Raw genomic sequence first — 23,813 nt, forward strand, 5'->3', positions numbered from 1 at the left:
GACTGATGAAGAAAGAAAACGTAAACTGCTAAAATCCGGAGTCAAAGATGAGCATCACTACAGATCTCTAGGGTGTTAAAAAGCTGAGACAGTACGAAGAGTTCATGGAGCTGATTCAGTGACAGCTTAGATGGAATGGATCGAGTCCCTCAAACACACAGCTCCCTAAACCTGAGCAAACAGGAAACCTGAACAGCCTTGTATCACTTACACAGATTGAAGCTGTAATTAAAGGTCTTTTCACAAAGGAAATTACAGTCTCAGATGACTCACTGGTGAATTCTTCCTAACGTCTAAGAACGACATGCCAATATCCTACAGACTCAGGAAACCAAGTAGGAGTGCTCCCTAACTCATTTTACGACCCTGGAACGTGAGAGAAATAAGGGACGAAGGAAAGTGACAGATTACTCTTGAACGTAGAGGCAAAAATCCTAAAAAAGTAAATAAAAAGTATCACCAAGTGCAGTTTTTATTACAGGAATATAAGATTGGTTGACATTAAAAAAAATAGTTCAGCATAACAGATCAAACAAAAACCAACCCCTCATGTGATCATCTCAACAGAAGCAAAAAAAAGCACACGGCAAAGTTCAGTAGCCACTCAGGCACCACCACCCGGCAAGCAAGGAGTAGGGCAGTTTCCTCCGTCTGGCCAAGGTGTGTGTCCGGAAGACCTGCAGCCAACTCTCCACTGGGCGTGCCGAGTGCTCTCCCTGAGGAGGGCCCCGTCAGGCCAGCTGCTCACTATTCTCCCTGCAGTTCACCTGGTACAGGAGCAATCAGGCGATAAAATGGAGACTAGGAAAATCAGAAAAGAAGCAATAAAACTGGCCCTGCTCACAGATGACAGATGGTGTATGCAGAAAACCCTGGGGGGCCTTCAGAAAACAGTTTAATCAGGAAGTCGACAATCTCAAGAGGCAAAGATGTCTGAATGTATGAAACATCTCGTATTCCTGTATGTTTTCAACAAATGGAAAAGCCAATTAAGAAAACCTGCTGTGAGTTGAATTGTGTCTCCCCCCAAAAATAAGTTCACCAAAAAATGTTGAAGTCCTAATCCCCAGAATGTATGAATGTGACCTCATTTAGAAAGGGTCCCTGCAGGTGTAATCTAAGGTGATGTCCCCAAATCCAGTGACCTGCGTCCTTAGAAGAAAAGGGCAAGAGACAGACTCGAGAGAGAGCGCCGTATAGAGACGCAGGCCAGGACTGGAGTGACGCGTGGATGCGCCGAGGACGCCAGTGACCTCAGGACGCTGGGGGCACAGCAAGGGAGAGCTTTCTCCTCACCACCTCTAGAAGGAGCCAGTTCTGCTCACACCTGAATTCTAGATTTAAATCTTCCAGAACCTGGAGAACACATTTCTAAGCCATGTAGTTTGTGGCACTTTGTTATGGGAGCCCCAGAAAACCAACGCATCACTTCGGTTTGGTCGCTCGGTCGTGTCTGACTCTTTGCGACCCCATGGACTGCAGGCCTCCCTGTCCATCACCATCTCCTGGAGCTTGCTCAAACTCATGTCCATCGAGTTGGTGATGCCATCCTACCCTCTCATCCTCTGTCGCCCCCTTCTCCTCCTGCCTTCAGTCTTCCCCAGCATCAGGGACTTTCCCAGTGAGTCAGCTCTTCACATCAGGTGGCCAAAGTGGTGGAGTTTCAGCTTCAGCATCAGTCATTCCAGTGAGTATTCAGGGTTGATCTCCTTTACGATGGACTGGTTGATCTCCTTGCAGTCCAAGGGACTCTCAAGAGTCTTCTCCAACACCACAGTTCACAAGCGTCAATTCTTTGGCACTCAGCCGTCTTTATGGTTCAACTCTCAAATCTATACACGACTACTGGAAAGAGCATAACTGACTAGATGGGCCTTTGTTGGCAAAGTAGTGTCTCTGCTTTTTAATATGCTGTCTAGGTTTGTCATAACTTTTCTTCCAAGGGGCAAGTATCTTTCAATTTCATGGCTGCAGTCACCATCTGCAGTGATTTTGGAGCCCAAGAAAATAAAGTCTCACAGTTTCCATTGTTTCCCCATCTGTTTGCCATGAAGTGACTGGACCGGATGCCATGATCTTTGTTTTTTGAATGCTGAGTTTTAAGCTAGATTTTTCACTCTCCTCTTTCACTTTCATCAAGAGGCTCTTTAGTTCCTCTCTGCTTTCTGCCCTAAGGGTGGTGTCATCTGTGTATCTGAGGTTATTGATATTTCTCCCGGCAATCTTGATTCCAGCTTGTGCTTCATCCAGTCTGGGCTTTCTCATGACATATTCTGCATGTAAGTTAAATAAGCAGGGTGACAGTATACAGCCTTGACGTACTCTTCCCAGTTTGGAACCAGTCTGTTCTATGTCTGTTCTAACTGTTGCTTCTTGACCTGCATACAGATTTCTCAGGAAGCAGGTAAGATGGTCTGGTATTCCCATCTCTTGAAGAATGATCCACACAGTCAAAGGCTTTTGCATAGTCAATGAAGCAGATGTTTTTCTGGAATTCTCTTGCTTTTTCTATGATCCAATGGATGTTGGCAATTTGATCTCTGGTCCCTTTGCCTTTTCTAAATCCAGCTTGTACATCTGGAAGTTGATTCGTGTGCTGCTGAAGCCTAGCTTGAAAGATTTTGAGCATTACCTTGCTAGCATGTGAAATGAGCACAATTGTGTGGTAGTTTGAACATTCCTTGGTTTTGCCCTTCTGTGGGATTAGGATGAAAACTTGGAAAACCACTAGGCCATTCAGATATGACCTTAAAAAAAAAAACCCTTATGATTATATAGTGGAGATGACAAATAGACTCAAGGGAATGGATCTGGTAGACAGAGTGCCTGAAGAACTATGGATGAAGGTTTGCAACACCGCACAGGTGGTGGTGACCAAAACCATCCCCAAGAGAAAGAGATGCAAAAAGGCAAAATGTTTGTCTCAGGAGGCCTTACAAATAGCTGAGAAAAGAGAAGTGAAAGGCAAAGGAGAAAAGAAAGATATATGAATCTGAATGCAGAGTTCCAAAGAATAGGAAGGAGATAAGAAAGCCTTCCTCAGTGATCAATGCAAAGAAATAAGAGGAAAACAATAGAATGGGAAAGACTAGCGATCTCTTTAAGAAAATCAGAGATACCAAGGGAACATTTCATGCAAAGATGGGCATAATAAAGGAAAGGAACTGTATGGACCTAACAGAAGCAGGAGAGATTGAGGAGAAGTGGTTAATACTACACAGAAGAACTGTACAAAAAAGATCTTCATGACCCAGATAACCACGGTGGTGTGATCACTCACCTAGGGCCAGACATCCTGGAATGCAAAGTCAAGTGGCTTAAGAAGTATTCCTACAAACAAAAAGCTGGTGGAGGGGATGGAATTCCAGTGGAGCTGTTTCAAATCCTGAAAGATGATGCTGTGAGAGTGCTGCACTCAATATGCCAGCAAATTTGGAAAACTCAGCAGTGGCCGCAGGACTGGAAACGTCAGTTTTCATTTCTCGTAGTTTCCGTTTACTTGTCATTGAGTCCAGTTATTCCCGTCCAGTTTCTCATCAGCTGTCACTTGTATCTGGGGTATTTTTCTCCCTTTGGATCTGAATCTTTTCTAATAGCTTCCAGTTCTTCCTTGTGTTCCTTTACGTGCTTGAGCACAGTCGTAAGAGTTTATTGGTCATTCTGAAGTCCTTGTCCCAAGATTCACCATCTTTGGTTCCGTCTCTGCTGCTGTTTTGACGTCTCCTCTGGTTACGGCTTAGTTTCCTTCTTGGCATGGCCTGGATTCTAACACTTTGAACTGTACCTTGTCGTGCGGGACAGGTTTGTTTCAGTACCGTCGGGCTTTGTTCCGGCAGGCAGTGAAGTTAATACTTAGGACCGGTTTGCTCCTTCTGAGGCTTGTGTTCAGCCTTAGATTCCACCCAGGGGTTAGCAGAACCCCAGTGCTGAGCTCAGACCCCACGGAGGACTCCACGCCAGTGTCTGCGTGTCCTCGGGCCTCTGTGCCCTGGGTGGTGGAAACGCACCCCGGGCTTATGGAATGTACGCGGCTCTGCACAGATTGGTAGACCCACGTGTGCAGCTGCCTCCAGGCAGGAAGTGGGGGCCCTTCCCTCAGCAAACACTGTTCCAACATCCATAAGCAGCGTGTGGAACCTTGCCCTGGCCTCACACCCCGACGGCAGGAGCGCAGCTCCTCGGCCGCTCTCCCTGCCCAGCGTCCGGAGTCACAGCCACGCCCAGCGCGCTCAGCCCACGGCCGAGACCGCGTGGCGCCTGCCCGCCCACCTCTACCAGGCGTCCTGTTTGGGGAGCCAGCCCTTCAGAGCTCAGGCTGTTCCGAATCTCCTCCCGCCCGCACTGCTGTCTCCCCTAACACTGGATGGCGGATCCCAAAGGAACAGCGACTGCCTGGCCGTGAAGATGAAGCAGGCACGCACTGCTACTCTGCCGGCTCTGCGACGACTTAGGGGCTTCGTGTTGAGGACAGTAACACAGTAGGAGCCTTGCAATGTGTTTTCTTCTCCTTAAAAGAGAGAATGCGATAATGGAATTGACAAGCGCCACATTTTGGCTTCTTAATGGAATGAGGGTGTAGGAGGCAGGTTTCAATCAAAGCCCACTTGGCTGTTTCTCTTCCAGCCTCCGCTCACTTACCTCTGTAACCGGCACGAGGCCCTCCAAGGCTGGGCCCAGGCTGAGCAGTGACATCGCTGGGCACGTGTGGGGCTCCCTCTGCCAGGCCTGCACTGCGGTGACCGGGAGAGGACCCGGCCTCACCCTGGAGCCTCAGCCTCCCGGGGCCTGAATCCACCCTCCTTCTTGTTCCCGGGACGCCCCCTTGAGGGACCAGGAATGCCAGGGGTGGTCCTGTGGGTCAGCTGGCTTCCAGGGGCTGGGAGGCTGAGATGAAGCAGGCCCGCTGGGTGGAGCGGGTGTGGAAGGTGGGGGGCACCCAGGGAACGGGGCGGGGTGGGGGGGCACGGCCGGTCTGAGCTCAGCTGGGAGGGGAGGCACCCGGCCCTGCCGGGGTCCAGGGACAAAGTGGGGTTTGCACCTCCCTGAGGACCCCCCGCCATGGTCACGGTCCGGCCTCACCGGCCTCAGTCTCTCCCTTTGTCGGACCATCCGACGCCCAGGAAAGACTGGCCCGCCGCGCGACCAAACCGCTCCTGCCTGCTGCCCTCGCCTCTCCTTGCAACCGCCGGCCCCTCCTGGACCCTGGACCCAGGACCCTGTCAGGGCCGCCCCAGCAGCAGAGCCACGCGAGCCCCTCCCTGCAGCCAGGCCTGGTCTGGGGCTCAGACCGCAGTCCCGTCTGCACCGCCCGTGAGGGAGGCCTCCCGTGGTGACCGAGGTGGCCGTGCTCTGAGCCGCCCGCCTCCTCTCAGCCCTCCCGGCAGCCTGCTCCCTGGACGCCCCGGGCATCGTCAGACGCCGCCAGGGCCACACAGCGGCAGGCCCTCGCCGCGTCCCCTCCCTCAGGGACACGCGTGGAAGCCGCGTCGCCCGGGGGCCGGGAGCAGCGGGAGCTAGTGTTGCAGCGGTGCGGGCAGCCAGGCCCCCAGGCTCTCCTGCGCCCCGCCCCCCTCCAGCGCGCCCGCCCTCGCGCTCATCGCCGCCCGGATAGCGCTGGGCCCCGCTGGACGGAGGGCGGGGAGGGTGCCAGCGCTGCGACGCGCGGGCGGCGCCCGCTCTCCCCCCGCCCCCGGCACAAAGCGAGCAGACCAGGCTTCCTGCTGTACTAATGTATTCCATCTTTCAAAAAGAAAGACATGATTTTAATATTACTTAACAATATGTTAAAAAAGTAGCCAGGCAGGCTCCGTGTTAATACAGTTGTACACTCTACAGACTTCATGGTGTGAGTACTGGTGGGTGTTTGCTCGGAACGGTCTCGTTCTGCGGGGTCTTACACAAGCTGGCTACAAGTCGGGGGTCAGACACGGACGCGCGACGTGGACACTCTGGACAGTGGACTGTGGAGGACGGCGGGCCCGCCCGCCCGGGCCCCCGGTGGCCGCGGGTGGAGCTGGGCAGAGCCCCCCGGGGGCAGGTGGCAGGACAGGGCGAGACGCAGAGGGCCGGCTGCGCGGGGACAGCTCGTCCGGCCGGCTCACGCACAGACAACACGCACACGAGCTCACAGCGCGGCCGAGCAGCAGGCTCTCGTCGAGGGGCTGGGCCGGCCACCGCGCCGCCGTCTCCAGCATCCTCGTTCAGTGGGCAGCAAAGGTGGCTTTTTTCAAGCTGAAGTTGGACCAGTTGATGGACAGTCTTTGTCGGGTCTGCCTGGCAGAATCCAAACAGAACCTGGAAGACAGGAAGCGGTACAGTCACGGGGTGGGGTGGGAGGGCGTGGCCCAGCCTGGCCGGAGCTGAGACGCCCCACAACCCCCGCCCCAGCTCTCCGCTGGGACCGAGGCCACGGCTGCTGGGGAGGGCGGTGCCCCCGCGGGACGTCGGCCAGCGCCCCGGACACCCCTGCGGGTCTGTGTCTTTTCCTCTCGGTCCGCAGGGAGAGGGCCCGGCCGGGCCCTGCCACAGCCAGCACCCTGCCCTCCCTTACCCACGAGTCACGAGGGTGTGACTGAAACACGACTCTGCACCACCAGGACACACGACACTGTCCCCCACCGCCCTCGGGGCAGGTCAGCGCAGCCCGGCGCCCCCAGGCCTGTCTGCTCTGCAGCTCGTTCCGGGGCAGTGACGGCCAAGTTCTGCACTCAACGAGGGAAAGAATGTTTTCTTTCAAAACCTTCTGCATCATTTCTGAAATCCTCACCCTTCCCTCACTGATGTGGTAGCAGGAATCTGAATTAAACCATAAAATGGTACAGCTCAGCAGGGGCAGCGCTTCCACCTCATCCAGGGTCGACCTTGGAGCCGTGGCCCAGAGGACTCTGTCCAGGGAGGGAATGCCCTTTGGCCAGCCTGCCCACCCCCACCCACCCACCCTGGCGAAGGGGTGCACCGTCGCCCAGAACCCAAACCCCGAGTCCAGTGAGGCTGCCTTTTGGAGCTTCTGGAAGCTTCCACCTCTGCCGCCTCCTTCGCACGCAGCCAGGGTGCTCAGCGGCTCCGGGACTGAACCCGAGCAAGGCTCGGCGCTGGCAGCAGCCAGCCTGCCTCCTCCCCCGACGCCAACCACTTCCCTCAGGTGTGTTCCACGCTGTCACGCAGACACGCCCTCGTGTGTGCGTGACACCCGTGCGGCTATGATGTAAAAGCCTGGGCACCCAGCCCCAGGCAAAAAACCCTGCACGGCCAAGCCCAGGAGCGGGGCTGAGCCCCAGACGCAGCCAGCCAGCCCGGCCTGGTCACCACAGGGCCTCACGGTTCTCTGCAGGGTCGGGACCTCGCAGGCGTCCACAGGTGCTGGGGCTGACCTCTCCACTTGGCCGCGTCCTTCGCCACCGTGGGCGTGTGGTCCTGCCGCGAGGCTGCACCAGGCTGAGCGGACAGGACCCTGGAGGGCGCTCCCGGCGCGGACACGGCGGGCCTGGGCGTGGGATCCCGGGGGCACAGGATAGGCCGTTCCAAGCTCAGTGGATCCACCAAGCTCTTTTCCTCGGGGGCACCCGATGCTCCGCTTCTTGCCTGCAGTGGGGCCGGGCCCGGCCACTCCCAGCACCAGCTGGCTGAGGCCTCCACAGGGAACCCGTCACAGGCTTTCTGGGCCACTGACTGCTTCGTCTGCCCGCCTGTCAAGAGGTCTGTCTGTCCACAACAACATGCAAGGCTTGCACACCTTGATGTGAATCCTGCGATGTGCCTGCTGCAGTTCTGTTTTCTCACTTTTTCTATTAAAAAGCAAGTTGTTGATTTTAGTGCAACTTATCAATCTTTTATTTTATGGTTGGTGGGTCTGAGAAGAGCTTCCCTGGTGACTCAGATGGTGAAGAATCTGCCTGCAATGTGGGAGACCTGGGTTCAATCCCTGAATTGGGAAGATCCCCTGGAGAAGGAAATGGCTACTCCAGTGTTCTGGCCTGGAGAATCCCATGGACAGAGAGAGGAGCCTGGTGGGCTACAGCCATGGGGTCACACAGAGTCGGACACAACTGAGCAACTAAGGCCAGCACATGATACAAAGAATAAATACAGAGTGGACACCATGGGCTAGCAGCCAGGCCGGGGCCCCTGCCGGCACCAAGCCCTGAGCCCGCCTCAGGCCCTGTCCGCCTCACCTCGGAAGCAATCACCCACCTGGCTTTTTACGCTGATCACCTCCGTGCCTTTCTTTACAGTCCTAACATCTGTGTATGCATCCCTGAACAAGACACTTCATTAAAGACAGACTTCGCCGAGGCGTAACTGCCGTGCAGCACACTGCAGGGAGTGTCTGGGAAATGAGCCCATCGGGGAGGACACCACATGAGTCCGCGCCGCTCCAGGTCTCCTGGCCGCCCTGGCCCCAGGCCAGCCACCTGCCGTCTGTCTCCCCACGCCACCCCCACTCCCTGGACCTCACTCCAGTGGGGCCTCCGCGGCGCGTGCACATGCCCTGCAGCAGCCCTGGGTGGAGAAGCACCACCTGTCTGCCGGTGTGCGTGGCCCTGGGGGTCACTGCCAGGCTGGGGCTATAAGTAAGACTTGCAGGAACGTCCAGGAACAAGTCTTGGCGTGAGCATCCACTCTCTTCTCCCGTGAGCTTTCGCGGAGACCCCTGGAGAGGAGCTGCTGGACTGAACGGCAGGCACACTTAACGGTGTACTCCAGTCTGCCTGATTCCAAGTCCCGTGATGGCACCATCGTGTACGCTCTTGCGTGCTGGGTCTTGTCTGACAGGCAGTGTGTAAGGAGTGTCCACGGTGCACACGGCTCGGCTCCATCCCTTTCCCCTGCTGTGACATTCCTCCCCGGGCTGTATCGCAGGTCCGTCCCCACATGCTCCAGAAACACTGCGTTGAATTCCACAGAACCCTTCCTGGGTTTTAAATCTACAGGTCAACTCGGGGAAGCGCAACGGCTTAAGGTGCCAACCCTCCTGCGAGCACACACGGAGCCTCTGAGACCTGGGTCTTCCACGCTCCTCTGTGGCCCGACTGACAGACACAGCACAGACTTCGGCGCTGTGATGACTGCTGTCTTTATTCAAACTCCGCTTCTGTCTTACCAACAGGGAGAGAACAGCAGCTGACTCCAGCGCACTTACCCTACAGCCGGCTCTCGCGACACTGTGCTGCGCGCTGTCACTCCCCACACAGATCTCCGCTCCTGTCCCTCTGTCTGTCCTGCGTACCGTGCGCAAGGCTGAGCAGCAGCGCTGACGGCAGGTCAGCTCCACAGGCGCTTCCACACTCCTCCCACTGTGGAAGAGGCTCCACCCACGTCTCTCTCTCTGCTGGTAAATCCCTTTTTTCAGGCTAAAGATATTTCCTTCCACTGCTTACTGTTTTTTCTTTAATTAATTATAAATGGGTCCTAAGATCTTAGCAAAGGTATTGTCTGAACCCACTGAAATGACTGCATGCCTCTTCTTTCATAATGTAGCAAAAAACACTTCCTAATAGTAATTCAGTCCTGGAATAAGCCAGTTTGGTCACATGCAGCTTTTTAAAAACATACTGTTGTGACTTGGAATGTGAGTATTTTCTTGATGATTTCACATCTGACATTCTTGCGAGAAACCAATCTGCAGTCGTTCATTTTCTCTGGTGCTAGCTTTAGCAGCTTTTGGTATCAGTGTTGCATTTCTTTCCTAACATGAAGCGGGGGGGGGCTTCCCTGGAGGTCAGTGCCTAAGACTGGTTTTTAATGTTTTCAAAGAATCAAACTTTGGCTTTGCTGGTCTCTGGTTCCTGTTTCATTATTTCTCTTATGTATTATCTCCTTTGTTTCACTTTCTTCCAGTTTATTCTATTGTTGCTTTTCTAATTTCTCAAATGAAATCCTGACTCACTAATTTCCAGGTTTTCACTACCCAACTCCAGCATTTAAGGCTTCAGTGGAAGTGCTCCCAAGAGCAAGCCTTTTCCCAGGCTTCCCTACAGCACAGCTGACCGGCAATGCGCGCGGTTCTGCTGTACACTGGCGAGGCTCAGTACCTCTGCGTCTTTTCATCTCCTTTTCCGTGCGGTCGATCACGGGACGCCACATGCAGCTCCCTGCGCTCTGCAGGAGGACCGTGCTGTCCACCCATTCTGCATGGAGGCGCCTGCTCACCCGTTCTCCGCGGAGCAGTTTGCATCTCCTAATCCTGAACTCCCACTCCACCCTCCGCAACCTCCCTCCCCGTGGCGACACCAGACTGCGCTGTAGGCCTGTGACTCTGCTTCTGCCTCACAGACAGGCTCCCATGTGCCGCAGTTTAGATGCCACACGTGACTGACATCATGGGACACTCACCTTTTCCTTTCTTACTTCACTTACTAGGATCATCTCTAGCTCCATCCATGTTGCTGCAATGGCATCATTTCATTATTTTTATGGGTGGTTAATATTCCATCGTGTCTGACTTCTTGTGACGGCATGGACTGCAGCACGCCAGGCCTCCCTGTCCATCACCAACTGCCGGAGCTCACTCAGACTCACGTCCATCAAGTCAGTGATGCCATCCAGCCATCTCATCCTCTGTTGTCCCCTTCTCCTCCTGCCCCCAATCCCTCCCAGCATCAGAGTCTTTTCAAGTGAGTCAGCTCTTGACATCAGGTGGCCAAAGTACTGGAGTTTCAGCTTCAGCATCAGTCCTTCCAATGAACACCCAGGACTGATCTCCTTCAGAATGGACTGGCTGGATCTCCTTGCAGTCCAAGGGACTCTCAAGAGTCTTCTCCAACACCACAGTTCAAAGGCATCAATTCTTTGGCGCTCAGGTTTCCTTATAGTCCATCTCTCACATCCATACATGACTACTGGAAAAACCATAGGTTTGACTAGATGAACCTTTGTCAGCAAAGTAACGTCTCTGCTTTTTAATATGCTGTCTAGGTTGGTCCTAACTTTTCTTCCAAGGAGCAAGTGCCTTTTAATTTCATGGCTGCAGTCACCATCTGCAGTGATTTTGGACCCCCCAAAATAGTCTCTTACTGTTTCCATTGTTTCCCCATCTACTCGCCATGAAGTGATGCCATGATCTTAGTTTTCTGAATGTTGAGTTTTAAGCCAATTTTTCCACTCTCCTCTTTCACTTTCATCAAGAGGCTCTTTAGTTCTTCGCTCTCTGCCGTAAGGGTGGTGTCATCTGCGTATCTGACGTTATCCACATTTCTCCCGGCAATCTTGATTCCTGCCTGTGCTGCATCCTTCCAGCCCAGTGTTTCTCGTGATGTCCTCTGCATGTCAGTTAAATGAGCAGGGTGACAATATACAGCCTTGACGTACTCCTTTTCCTATTTGGAACCAGTCTGTTGTTCCATGTCCAGTTCTAACTGTTGCTTCCTGACCTGCATACAGATTTCTCAGGAGGCAGGTGAGGTGGTCTGGTATTCCCATCTCTCTCAGAATTTTCCACAGTTGTTGTGATCCATACAGTCAAAGGCTCTGGCATAGTCAATAAAGCAGAAGTAGATGTTTTTCTGGAACTCTCTTGCTTTTTCGATGATCCAGCAGATGTTGGCAATTTGATCTCTGGTTCCTCTGCCTTTTCTAAATACAGCTTGAACATCTGGAAGTTCACTGTTCACGTCCTGTTGAAGCCTGGCTTGGAGAATTTTGAGCATTACTTTGCTAGCATGTGAGATGAGTGCAATTGTGTGGTAGTTTGAACATTCTTTGGCATTGCCTTTCTTTGGGACTGGAATGAAAACTGACCTTTTCCAGTCCTGTGGCCACTGCTGAGTTTTCCAAATTTGCTGGCATACTGAATGCAGCACTTTCACAGCATCATCTTTTAGGACCTTAAATAGCTCAGCTGGAATTCCATCACCTCCATTAGCTTTGTTCATAGTGATGCTTCCTAAGGCCCACTGACTTTGCATTCCAGGATGTCTGGCTCGAGGTGAGTGATCATGCCATCGTGGTTATCTGGGTCATGAAGATCTTTTTTGTACAGTTCTTCTGTGTGTTCTCGCCCCCTCTTCTTAATATCTTCTGCTTCTGTTAGGTCCCTACTGTTTCTGTCTTTTATTTTGCCTATTTATTGTGTCTAATTCTCTGTAAAGTCCAAATTGCTTTTTGTATCTTGAGGCTGTTTTATTAAACACGTAGGTTTAAAATTCCTATTTCTTCCTAACAAATGGAGCATTTTATCATTAGGAGCAAACTCCACCTATCCCGTGTGTTAAAATGCATTTCACCTGAGAATAGCACAGCTGGAGCACAGCTGTCTTTCTCTGTGTTTCACCCTCTCTTTTCTGAGAAAACAGTCTTATTTACTTTGGGCCACGCTGGCTCTTCATGGCTGTTCGCCGGCTGCAGTAAGCCAGGCCGCTCCTGGTGGCGACGTCTCCTGTCGGGGAGCCCGGGCTCAGGCAGCTGCGGGGCCTGGGCTGGGCGGCCCTCTGCAGGTGGGACCTCCCCAGACTGCGGTGAACACGCGTCTCCCGAGCTGGCAGGCAGGTTCTCCACCACTGAGCCCCCAGGGGAGCCCCCTGTCCCTTTCCAGTACAGTTCAGGTTATTTTCTTGTATATAGCATATATACGTATTTATGTGTATATACATTAAAAAAACACCACAACCTGACAGACTCTGCTCTTTCTGCTTACTGCCTGTAACGGGCACTGAGACAGCCGGACGTCTGCCATCTCTGTAGACTCTACTGTGCTCTCTCTACACTTGTTTCTTGAGTTTTTATTTTCTTCCTCCTCCTGATTACCAGTTCATACATTTTATTTCTGTTACTTTAATGTTTGCTATTAAAATTGTGTCCAGCCCATTTAGGTTCAGTCTGAATGGTAACTACCCTAGCAATGAAAAAGGGGCTGAGGATACTCAGCTCTGATCACATCACACCGAGCAGATGTGTTGCTGATGCTCAGTACTGGGGCTCCTTTACGTATAATGTCAATCAGACGTTTACCAAGATTCACCAGGAAGCTGTTTCCTTCCTTCCTTCCTGTATCAGACTAATCTCCTGAGCTCAATTTCCCTTTTCTTGTGCCTTGCTGTATGGCTCCTGAGATCCTAGCTCCCTGACAGGCAGGGAACCATGCCCCTGCAGCATAAGCACAGAGCTCACTACTGGACTGCCGAGGAATTCCCGATTGCCTTTTTTGAAAGTATAATTTTACAGCTTCCTTTTAAACAGGTCTCCCTGCAGCACGCTCCTGCAGCCCTTTATCATGGGGAAGGAGAACTTTGTGGGGTTCACGCCTGCAGACTGACAGTCTTCTCCGACACTAGGCATGGCCCACGGTCTCTGACTGTGAACGCCATGTGGAGGGGCGGAGCTCTGTCCATCCTATTGGTATACGCTGTGCTTCCGATTCTGCAGATCCGTGTTTCTCACTAGTTCTGCGAATCCTCGTCTCTTTAAATCCTGCTTTTCCACCGTCTCTCCATCTCCTCTCAGAGGGGCTTCAGCTAGACGTGCGTTAGACTGGGCCTCCTCGTCGCCTGACCCTTCGTCCGCACTTTCTATTTTCCTTACCTCTCGGTGCATTCCAGCGTGCCTTCCAGTTCGTCCATTCCCTCTTCAGCAGTGTCGAATCTATCACCTGTCTGTCAAGACCTTGATTTTAACAAGTCTGTTTTCACTTCCAGATTTTTACTGTTCTTCCTAAGTCCTGGGTGCTTGACAATCTTTGTTTATAATAAGTCATCTATGATTATAAGCTGCAGGAACCCTGCAGGTCCACCTTGGGGAAACTTTCCTCCGAAGTGTCACCAACATCCCAGAAATGCCCTATTCTTCCATTCCCTGCCCTCCAGAACCCGGCTTCAGGGCAAACTGTGGAAGAATCCAGTAATTTAGCTGTGCCTTCCATTGGACTTTGTACAAACACGTTCATGTCATCTGAGGATGACAGTTCCACGCCTTCATCTGAATCCTTATCCCTTTGTTTCATTTTATGTCTTTAGAAATAAAAGTGGTGATAAGAGGCATCCTTATTAACAGTATTAATCTCAAAGACTAGCTTTTAATGTTTCACCGTTAAGTGTAACATCCACTGTATTTTATGGACACGCTGCATTATGCTAAGGATGTGCCTTCTGTCCTAGTTAAGAGTTTCCATTGTGAAAGCTTAACTTTAGCAAATGCTTTATCATCTCCTAAGAGGTAAAACACACACACATTATACAATAAACATAGTTTTCAGAAACACTTAGAATTTCGTATCTCAAATATGAATTAATGACACTGGAATATGCTTCTTTTTTGACTGTGAGTGTGTGTGTTTTCTGAAACAAAGAATTAAAGTACTGCTAAATAAAGAACAAAGCACTTTAAAGAAATTTCTTGCCGTAACTCAAACAGACAAAATATTACTGAAATTATGACAAACACTATTAAACATGTCTGCATACCAGAAAAATGGAATACATTATCCAAAATGTTACTTTCGCCTTAAAAGCGCGCCCTATCCCTGCTCCAGCACCAGCACGCAGAGAGATCAGTGGGAAGCTCCGTGACAACAAAGGCGTGGGCCCACAGCCCCGGCGACGCCGCGGTCGAGGACCGCTGTGAGATGCCCCGTGACGCCGTGAGCCCAGCTCCACACCCACGGGGAAGGGGGCGGTGGCCGTGAGGGCAAGGAGGCCAGCGCGTGTGCAGGGGTGTGGGTGGGGCACGGCACAGTGGCCAGGCTGCGGGGCCGCTGACACGACCTCTGCCCCAGACTGACGGCAGTGCTCTGGGAGGGACATGCACGGCACCACGGAACCCTTGCCGCCTCAGACGCCAGGCCTAACCCTTACCTTTTGAAATATTCCACTTCCCTCTCCGTCTCATCCATGTCCACGCTGTCTAGGTCGATATCTTTAGGCAGAAAGACATCATCTGCAAAGTGAAAGAGGCAAGTCAACTAAACGGCAGGCCATCTTACCAGAACGGAGCAAAGCGCTTGGTTTTACTTCAACCGCTTCACAAAGTAACCACCTTTTCCAGGATGAGATTTTGCAAAGGACCAGAGGTGGGCGGATACCGTGGGATGAGCTGACTCGTGTGGAGCAAAGGCCCCGCAGAGGTGGCGCAGGGGCTGCGGCCTGGGGAGAGCCCTCGAGAGGCCACGCTCCCGGTCCCAGGTCCCCGCTGGAGGGGCAGGGGCAGGGCTGCCAGCAGCCGCGCGGCACGTCTGGGCCCTGGACCAAGCCTCTGGAGGAACCCGGCTCTCCCGGGCCTTCGGCTCATTCGAGCACCCTCCAGAGACTTTATCATCAGCCTGAGGCTGTCCCAACCAAAGAGTAAGGCTGTCTTTCAGTCTGCAGGTGAGGAGCCCTCTTTGGAGACAGGTTACAGCAGGCAGCCTCGGCACCTCTGGGGTCCTTAACTCTCTCCTCTGCTTTGCCCTCAGTATGGGGCCTGCAAGATGTGGTGCGCTTCCTGCCTGAGCTCAAGTGCCAGAGGCTCCATCCGTGCACACCTACACACTGTGGGGGCTGGGGTGGGGGGCGTGGTGCCCGCACACCAGCAGGCTCCACCCAAGGAGCGTGCAGAGGCCGCCACTGCTCTGTGCAAGGCCGCTCCCCACTTTAGCATGGGACAACTTTTGCCATCTTCCCTAAAGACTCTCTTTCCTCCTCTCACTGGGCATTTGCACAGGAGTGTAACAGAGTACACCCCGTTAACACAGCTACAGTGCCGGAGCCACGGCCTAGCTGCACACCAGCTGCCCACAGTTCTGAAGAGTCCCAGCGGCAGGCGGGGGCCGTCACACCCACCCACCACAGCAACGCCGCCCCCAGGACCAGCAGGACCACAGTCCCCTGCGGAGCTTACTGCCTGGGTCCTTCCCTGAAGCCCTGTCCCCCTGGCTTCACCCACAGCTGGACGCCAACAGCACCACCCCATCCCAACCTCCGCTGGGCCACACGTGCACAGAGCCACCTCCTCCGTGCAGCCACCCTAGGCGGGCACAGCCACACCCCTCCACTTCCGCTCCTCACGATCCCGCCCCCGGTCAGCAGGCTGGGCACGCCCCTTGTCAATTGCCAGGGACGCCTGTGCCCCATCCCTGCTGCTGCTTCCTGCCGTGCCCCCCGCCCCACCCCCCATCCACACAGTGTCGCCTTCACCGGGCTCCTCCCCTCGCAGAGACCGCTCTCCAGGCCTCCGGCGCACACCTCCCAGCAGCACCGCCGGCGGGGGCGGGGGGGTGGGGGGCACGGGGCGCGCTCAGGGACACTGCACGCGAGAGAGGTAGTGAGCCAGGAGGTTTGAGTTAAGAAAATGACGACCTGGAAAGCCCAATCGCAAGCTGTTCCACAGATATGATAGTTCCAGAAGAAGAGCAGCTTCAACCACAAAAAAAAAAAACAGCAGGAGATGGTCTGCCGGAGATGCTGCCTCTATAAAGTGATTTCTGATACTCTTCTGATTAGAACAGACAACTAGGGTCAAAAATCGTGGTGTAAGGAAAAAGTAGGATGAAACTATAGCCAGGTTCAGTATTGGACAGACATTTTTTGCACAAATAAACTGTATTAACCAGAGTGGAGAGAAAGAGGACCTAAGACAGTCCAGGCCTGGCTGGCTGCTCATGTGCAGACCACGGAGACTGCAGGCTTCTCTGGAGCTCGGAAGACTTGCCCCGGCCCTGATGGAGGACACGCGCCCAGAATCTCTGCAGGAGGCGGGCGCCTGCTGTGCTCACTCGCCGGCAGGCCTACGAGCACCATGTGCTCTGACGACAAGGCAGACATAGCGCAGCCAAGAGTGGGGCGAGAAGGGACCGCAAAGTGGGGAGCGGAGCCACGCCCACCAGGAGCAGGGACACGGCACCCAGAGAGAGAGGCCACACAGGAAACAGGTCTAATAATCACTCGGTCATGTCAGGGCTGTCCGATCAGTACACGGAAAGGGGCTCACCTCACTTGCGGTGCGTAAGACTGTCAATACGGCTCACACAGCAGGACTCAGGTGTCTAAGCTGTATACAAGGCAACGACCTAAAACCAAGCGACTCAGAAAGGCCAGAAACGGAGGGAGGATGACAAGGGTGCCTGCCAGGCAAACAGAAGCAGAGGGACAAAGGAGAAGTCAGGCCAAGAGCAAGAAGCACAAGAGAAAGGAGAGCCTGAGCAATACAAGCCGCGGCTCAGTAAGGAATTGTTGGGGACGTGCACCGAGGAACGCGGAAGCCGCCTCTGTAAAACAAAACGCAGGGAAAAGGCCTCGATAACAAATGACAGAACACGGGTTAAGAGGGCAAAAGCCAAGAAAGTTATGGAAGACTCGAATATAATTCAAAGTATATCATGGATATAAGCGTATTTAGACATAGATTTGTACCATGAAAACAGAAAATATACTTTTATCTCAGATGCATACAGAGCAACCACAAAAACTAGTCACAAAGATGATACCAGGAATTTAAAATCACCAGTAATTAAAAGCAGAAATATAAACACTACTCTTGAATCACAGAGTCCAAAACCTAGAAATTATTAATATAAGAGAGGTTCTCCCATCTGGAAATCTAAAAGCCACCTATTAAACTACTGGGTGAAAGGGGGTAAAAACTACATGGAAATTACTGAATTTCTAAAAAAGAAACCAAGTGGAAATATTATCCGATATTATGAGATATACTTAAAGGGAAAGTTCAGAGAAAAATTTTTCAGAGAAAAATTCAAAAGTGTTACTTTGGTCAATAAAACTGAAAGAATGAAAAGAAAAGAACTCAATTCCCAAGTGGAAAAGTTGTAAAGAACAATGAAGTGAAACCAAAAAAGGCACAGGAAAAAAAGAGAAAAATGGAAACGAATGCAGCAGAGGAAAGAATGAAAAGATACCTAATTACTAAATCAAGAATCTTTAAAAAAAAATTATATAAACTATTTCAGAGTCAAACACAAGAGGGAGAAAGGAAGCACAAATGTACAACATAGGAAATGATGAGAGGAAAACCACCATTAAAAGAAATTTTTAAAAAAAAATGTACTTTGGGGACATCCATGGTGGTCCATTGGTAAAGAATCCACCTTCCAACGCAGGGGACGCAGGTTCAGACCCTGGCCGGGGAACTAAGATCCCACATGCCTGGGGGCAACGAAGCCGGGTGCCGCAGCACAGCTAAAAACAAAACGAACAAAAAGCGTGTGCTCTGCAGGCGTCTGTGCAACTAGGCTGGAAAACCAGCTGGACCGAGAGTTTAGCACAGAAACACAGTCTACAAGAATTAACCTCATAAAAGAAAGAAATACCTTAACAAACCAATTACCACAGAGGACAGAGAGAATGCTATCAGGAAACTACCCGCAAAAAAGGCGCCAAGCCCAGGGGGCTGCACGGGAGACTCCCCTCAAATCACTAAAGCCTGCACGGTCCCAGTGGAGGGCGAATTTCTCACAAATACTGAAAAAAAAAAAAACAAAAAACCTTCCTAATCATTATGAAGTGCAACAGGTCTAAGAAGAAAAATGTTTATGCAGATGCTAGAAAACCTCTGACAAAAATCAGCTCCCTCTTGATAAAATATTTTTTAAAAGTAGGAATTATTGGATATTTTCTTAACGTGATAAACTATATGAACCTTAAAGCCAAAATCTTAATATAGAAATATCAAACGTTTCTAGTAAGTTAGGAATGATGCAGTTAGGCAAGAGAGAGCGAGGCGTAAGGACTGGAAAGTAGAAGCGAAGCCTTCTCTATCTGCGAACGGACGACAGAAAAGCTGAGGGAATCCACTAGACTGAAGGAACTCACTCGGGTGGAAGGCGGAGCGCTAAGGCGCAGGAAGCAGCGGTCTTCACGCATGAACACAAAGGCCAGGCGGAGAAGCGCGAGCCTCGGGCACAGGGCGAGCCCAGCGGCCCCACTGAGAAAGGGTGATGAGAGGCAAGACTCGCTGTAGGAACACACACTTCACTAAACATACCCAAAGCTCGTCTCAACACGGAGTCAATGGAACGACTACACGGAGGCACCTTGCGTTTCTTCATGGTGGGTTTAATGGTGTGTATGTTCACGCTCACAATCCCCTCAGCTTGCACTTTGAGCATCTCTGCGCTCAGGGGTTTCACATGCCTGGCTACTGCGCTGGATGGTCCAAAGTTAGAATGTAAGACGGCAGAAAACAAGCTCATTCAAATTACAAGCAAGGAAGATTAAATACTTAGGAATAAGCTCAATAAGAAATGTGAAAAACCTATTAAAGAAAACTTAAAACGTTCCAAAAAGAGATAAAGTGGATTTGAACACATGGAAAAACGCCCCCTGTGCTTGGTAAGGACAAACAACAGCATATAAACCAATTCTTCCTAAATTAAGTCATAAATTGAGCACAGTGCCAATAAAGATGCCAACAAGGGTTTTTCTTTTTTAAGGGCGTTAGGCACATTTATGAGCTTCCCTGGTGGCTCAGAAGTTAAAGCGTCTGCCTGCAGTGTGGGAGACCCGGGTTTGATCCCTGGGTTGGGAAGATCGCTTGGAGAAGGAAATGGCAACCCACTCCAGTGTTCTTGCCTGGAGAATCCCATGGAGGGAGGAGCCTGGTGGGCTACAGTCCACAGGGTCGCAAAGAGTCAGAGTCGACTGAGTGGCTTCACTTTCACTTTCTTTACTTTCAGGCACATTTACACCAAAGTTCCTATGGGAATACAAACCCAAACAGCCGAGAAAACACTGGAAAAGCCTGAGGAGAGAGGAGCCGTCGCAGCAGCTCACCCGCACACCCAGGGCGGGCGGACACGCAGGGGGAAGAGGCACAGAAACACGGAAGGAAAGGCAGAGAACACCTGGGGGAGAAGAATGGCCCTTCCTGCGGGACGCCGCCTAAGAAACGCAGAAGGGACAAAGGAGCAGCGCCGTCACGACTGTCTGAGCGAGGGCTGCTGGCCACGGACGCTCAAACTAGCGGGCGAGTGCCTGGTGCAGCACACGGGGCTCGTCTGCCCCCACGACACTGGGCCTGAGCACAGGCGGGAGGCGTGGTCCTCACGGAGGAGGGACGCCCCGCCCAGCGGCCTGGGAGGCCCAGGGTCACCGCCAGGCGGGCACGGTGCCCTTCTGACCGCGCTGCGCCCAGAGACACAGTGCCGCTGCCAACAACACACAGCCTGAGCCCCACTGTGAGGGAACGGCACCCAACTGGAACGGCTCTAAAAGGAGTCATCCTGAGCACGGACGGGCCGCATTCCTCAGAAAGGCGAGGTCTGGGAAAGGGAGGAACTGACAGGGGCCCCGGGGAGGGCCCTGCACCAGGAGAAACGAGCTTTCCCTTAAAGGATGCTACGGGACAAACAGAGCAACAGCAGCGAGGCTGCGGTCTCTGAGGCAGAGGACGGCCTGTGCGGCGTCGACTCCCTGCCTCCAGCCACTGTCCCGTGGTCCAGAAGAGAGGGCCCTCGCTGGAGGACACACACAGGACCATCTAAATGGAAAATGGCAAACAACTCTCCTCTGGCTCAGAAACACAGTCTGGAGGCCAGGAGGACAGAGCCGGTGTGACCGCTGACCTGGGGGTGGGCGGGGTCCTCGCGCTCTTCCCGCAGCCTGGGGCCTGGAGGCTACCTCACGACAACCAGACGTGGCGACAGTGCCCATGTGGCCCTGTGCTGGCAGAACGGCCCTGAGGCAGAAGCCAGCACGTGCCCGCGGGCTGCGCGGCCGGGGGTGACGGTGGGGAACCCCCACACTCACCGATGGAGCTGCTGGCACGCTCCCCCTTCTTCTTCTTGCTCTTCCTGCCCCGGCCCTTGGGCTGCGGGGACTCTGCGGGCACTGGCTTGCCGCCGCTCTGCAGAGGCTCGCTGGGCGCGGAGGGGTCCGCGGGGCCTGGGCCCGGCTTCTCTTCGCGGACGTGGTTCAGGTGCTTCCTATTGTTGTTGTTGCTGTTAACCTTCGTCTCCTCCCTTCGGTGGCCCGCCAGGGGCGGGAGCTCCAGCACTCTGGCCTTGGGCTCAGCCTGCGGCCGGGGCCGGGCCGGGCCCTCTGGGGCCCGGGGGGGCTCCGCGGGCTTCCTGGCGGGCTCGCCAGCGGCCTTGCTGCCCGGCCGCGGCTTCTGTGAGCCGGCACCCCCTTTGTGGTGATGCACCATGTCCAGCAGGAAGGACAGCGGCTCTGGCTGCTCCCCGCCAATCCCCTTGGGCAGGAGCCGCTTGGCCTCCCTGGCGTCCACGGGCTCGGTGGGGTCCGCGTGTCTGGAGGGGTCGGCCCCCGGCCCCGGGCCCGCATGGTCCGCATGTCTGGAGGGGCAGGGGGATGAGGTCTCGGGGTCTTCAGTCGGCTCCAGTGAGCCGTTGTGGATGGTCTCGGCGCCAGGCGCCGACTCTGTGGCTGCCTGGAAGCTGCTGGCGAGCATGTCCAGCTTGGGGCAGTCCTTCGCGAGCCGGTCCTTCTTCTTCTTCTTCACGGCCCGCAGGGTCTGGAGCTCCTGCAGCCGCCGCAGCTCCTCCGTCAGCCGCTCGTCCTCGGCCCGCCGCCGCTCCTCGCGCAGGTGCAGGTGGCCCCGGGCCCGTGCCTCCGCCTCCAGGCGCGCCTTCTCTTCCAGCTGCGATGGAAGGGAAGGCAGCGTGAGACACAGGGACACGGGCGCCTGAAGAGCTGAACCGTGCGCTAAGACGGTAAGCTCTGACGGGCTGTGACAGGCCCAAAATTTAGAGCACGCCCACGCCAACGCAGGGGTGACGGGAAACAAGCCCCCACAGTCTGAGCTGCCAGGGGGTCGGGGGTCAGGGAGCAGAGGCCAAAAGCGGGTGTGCACCCCTGCCCCAATGGGCCCGGCGTCCGGGAGCGGGCGGAGGACACAGCTGCCAGCACAGGACTGACCGGGCGCCTCGTGGGCGCTGCCAAGCCCATCCAGTGAAGCCCCTGCTGATGCACCCATGCGGGTCACAAGGACACACAAGAAAATGTCTGCTAAGGAACTAGAGATTCTTTTTCCCACCCTAGCAGGTAAAACTCCCAACCTGCGTTCACTAGCGTGATAAGACAGATGACTTTCTAAGACATTCCACGTGACAGACAGACAGTGCCTTCTCTCTTGCCATCCAACTGGCAGGAAATTAATTTTCATCTCAGGTGAAGACTCTATGTTATTAGTGACACACATTCCAAGAGCACAAGTGGAAAAGATCCCTGCTGTCTAGCAAACAAACGCCCAGTAAGAGAACAGAGAACAGCCTCTCCGTCACGGGCTCCAGGGAGGCCTGTGCTGGGAAAATGCAAAGGTTCTTCCAGACTTCAACATGCCTCACGATATCTCAGAAGGCAGCATTTACAACAGACAACCTGTCTTTCTACAAAACTTAAATATAAAATTAGGCTAAAAGTTCAATGACAGATTTTCAAAAAATCTCAAAGATCGTTCAAAACTCTTGCTCCATCAGGGAGGTGGCACCAACAGCGCCCCCAAGTGGCCCCACTGGCACCACGCCCCCGCAACACAGCAGCCCCAGTGCTCTGGACCCCCGTCACCCCGAAAAACGGGCTGGGCGGAGAGCACACAGGTGAGTGGGTGCCGGGGGGCGGCCTATGCCTCGCCTGGAAGGATGCAGCCACGTCTGGAGTCAGGTCGCCCGCACGGAAAGAGGATGGGGGCGGGGGGGGGGGGCAGCCCAGACACCACCTGCCTGAGCCAAGGCTTCGGGGAACCCAGCGGGAAGTGGATCCCTGGGACCCCGATACCGCAGCGCCGCTGGGTGGAGGACACACCTCCTACACCAGGTTTGCAGCAGGAGCAGGCCTGTCCCTCCAAGGCCCCCATCAGGCCTTGGGTCAACCCAGGCCCGTCTCAGGACCCGGAGGCACGCCGCCCGCGGCAAACCCACAGCGTGCAGTAGTGGCCACCCCTGAGTCGCTGTGAGCGACACCGGAAGCAAACCCCACACAAGCGGCCCAACCCGTGGTGGGCAGGCCTCCTCACCCCTCACAGGCGCGTCGGCTCCTCCCAAAGCAGCTCAGCCCACAGTCAGAGTGTGCAGCCTGACGAGCCCCCCATGAGCACGGCCTACCTGCCTGCTGAGGGGCTTGGGGAGCCAGGCACCGGGAAGGCCTTCAAGAGAAGTGGGCAGGGGGGCAACTACAGGAAGGGCCACTCCCTTCACGCACAGCGCTGGTGTGCCGGCTCAGAGCAAAGGCGACTCTGTACCCGCCGTCTCCACCAGCCCACAGCGCCCCTTGCCCTCGACAACCGAGGGCTCCTGCCTCGAATTTCCTGGGGAAGACGCGCCTTCAACAGAGAGGGGGTGGGCCCGCTCGCCATGTCGGCAGCACAAGGACTTGGGGCTGGTGTGAGACCACGGCTCGGGGGGCACACGTGAGTCCCGTTCAGGCTGACGGAGGCCCCCGGGGCTCCAGGAGCAACGTGGGGCCTGCGCGGCCCCAGGCCCGCCCCGCCGTTTACCTTCCTCTGCTTGTGCCGAGCGCGCTTGGCGGCCCGCGTGCTGCTCACGGGCTTGGTCTCCGAGCTGTTTATGAACTGCAGCAAGTCCTCCACCCTGCGATGGTCGACCACGCTCTCCCGTTCCGAGAGCTGGTCCGCTTTCTTAGGCTGCTCTTCCTTCCTCTTGGTCAGCCGTAAACGGAGCTTTTCCCTCATTTCCGCGTAATTTCTACTTGTGGGTGCAGCTGGAGGCTAAGACAGATGAAAACATGACTAGACTCGAGTTTTCATGACTGTGAATGTGACAGATTTCAGACCGCAGCATTAAAAAAGAATTTTTTCTTATCACTCAAGTACCCCATGTATGTCAGGAAAAATGGGTAAAAGAGAAGCTTGCCATCACCAGTTCCCCAAAGCTAGTATCCTGGCATGGCCTGTCGCGCTCCATAGGTTCAGGGAGATCG

General features: G+C 54.0%; 1 protein-coding gene across 1 annotated transcript in view; it reads right to left on the minus strand.

Annotated features, from left to right (window-relative positions):
• Positions 1 to 5,978: 5,978 nt before the first annotated feature.
• The window catches only part of FAM193A (family with sequence similarity 193 member A), a 57,748-nt gene continuing 39,913 nt past the window's right edge, over positions 5,979 to 23,813 (minus strand). The window contains exons 14-17 of the mRNA XM_068975104.1: positions 23,371 to 23,601; positions 20,667 to 21,516; positions 14,784 to 14,865; positions 5,979 to 6,294 (exon numbers count right to left, since the gene is read on the minus strand). Of these exons, the coding sequence (XP_068831205.1) occupies positions 6,201 to 6,294; positions 14,784 to 14,865; positions 20,667 to 21,516; positions 23,371 to 23,601 (1,257 nt within the window). The 3' untranslated portion in view covers positions 5,979 to 6,200. The remainder of the gene's footprint in view (positions 6,295 to 14,783; positions 14,866 to 20,666; positions 21,517 to 23,370; positions 23,602 to 23,813) is intronic.

Source organism: Capricornis sumatraensis, chromosome 7, assembly GCF_032405125.1.
Source record: "Capricornis sumatraensis isolate serow.1 chromosome 7, serow.2, whole genome shotgun sequence".
NCBI lineage: Eukaryota > Metazoa > Chordata > Mammalia > Artiodactyla > Bovidae > Capricornis > Capricornis sumatraensis.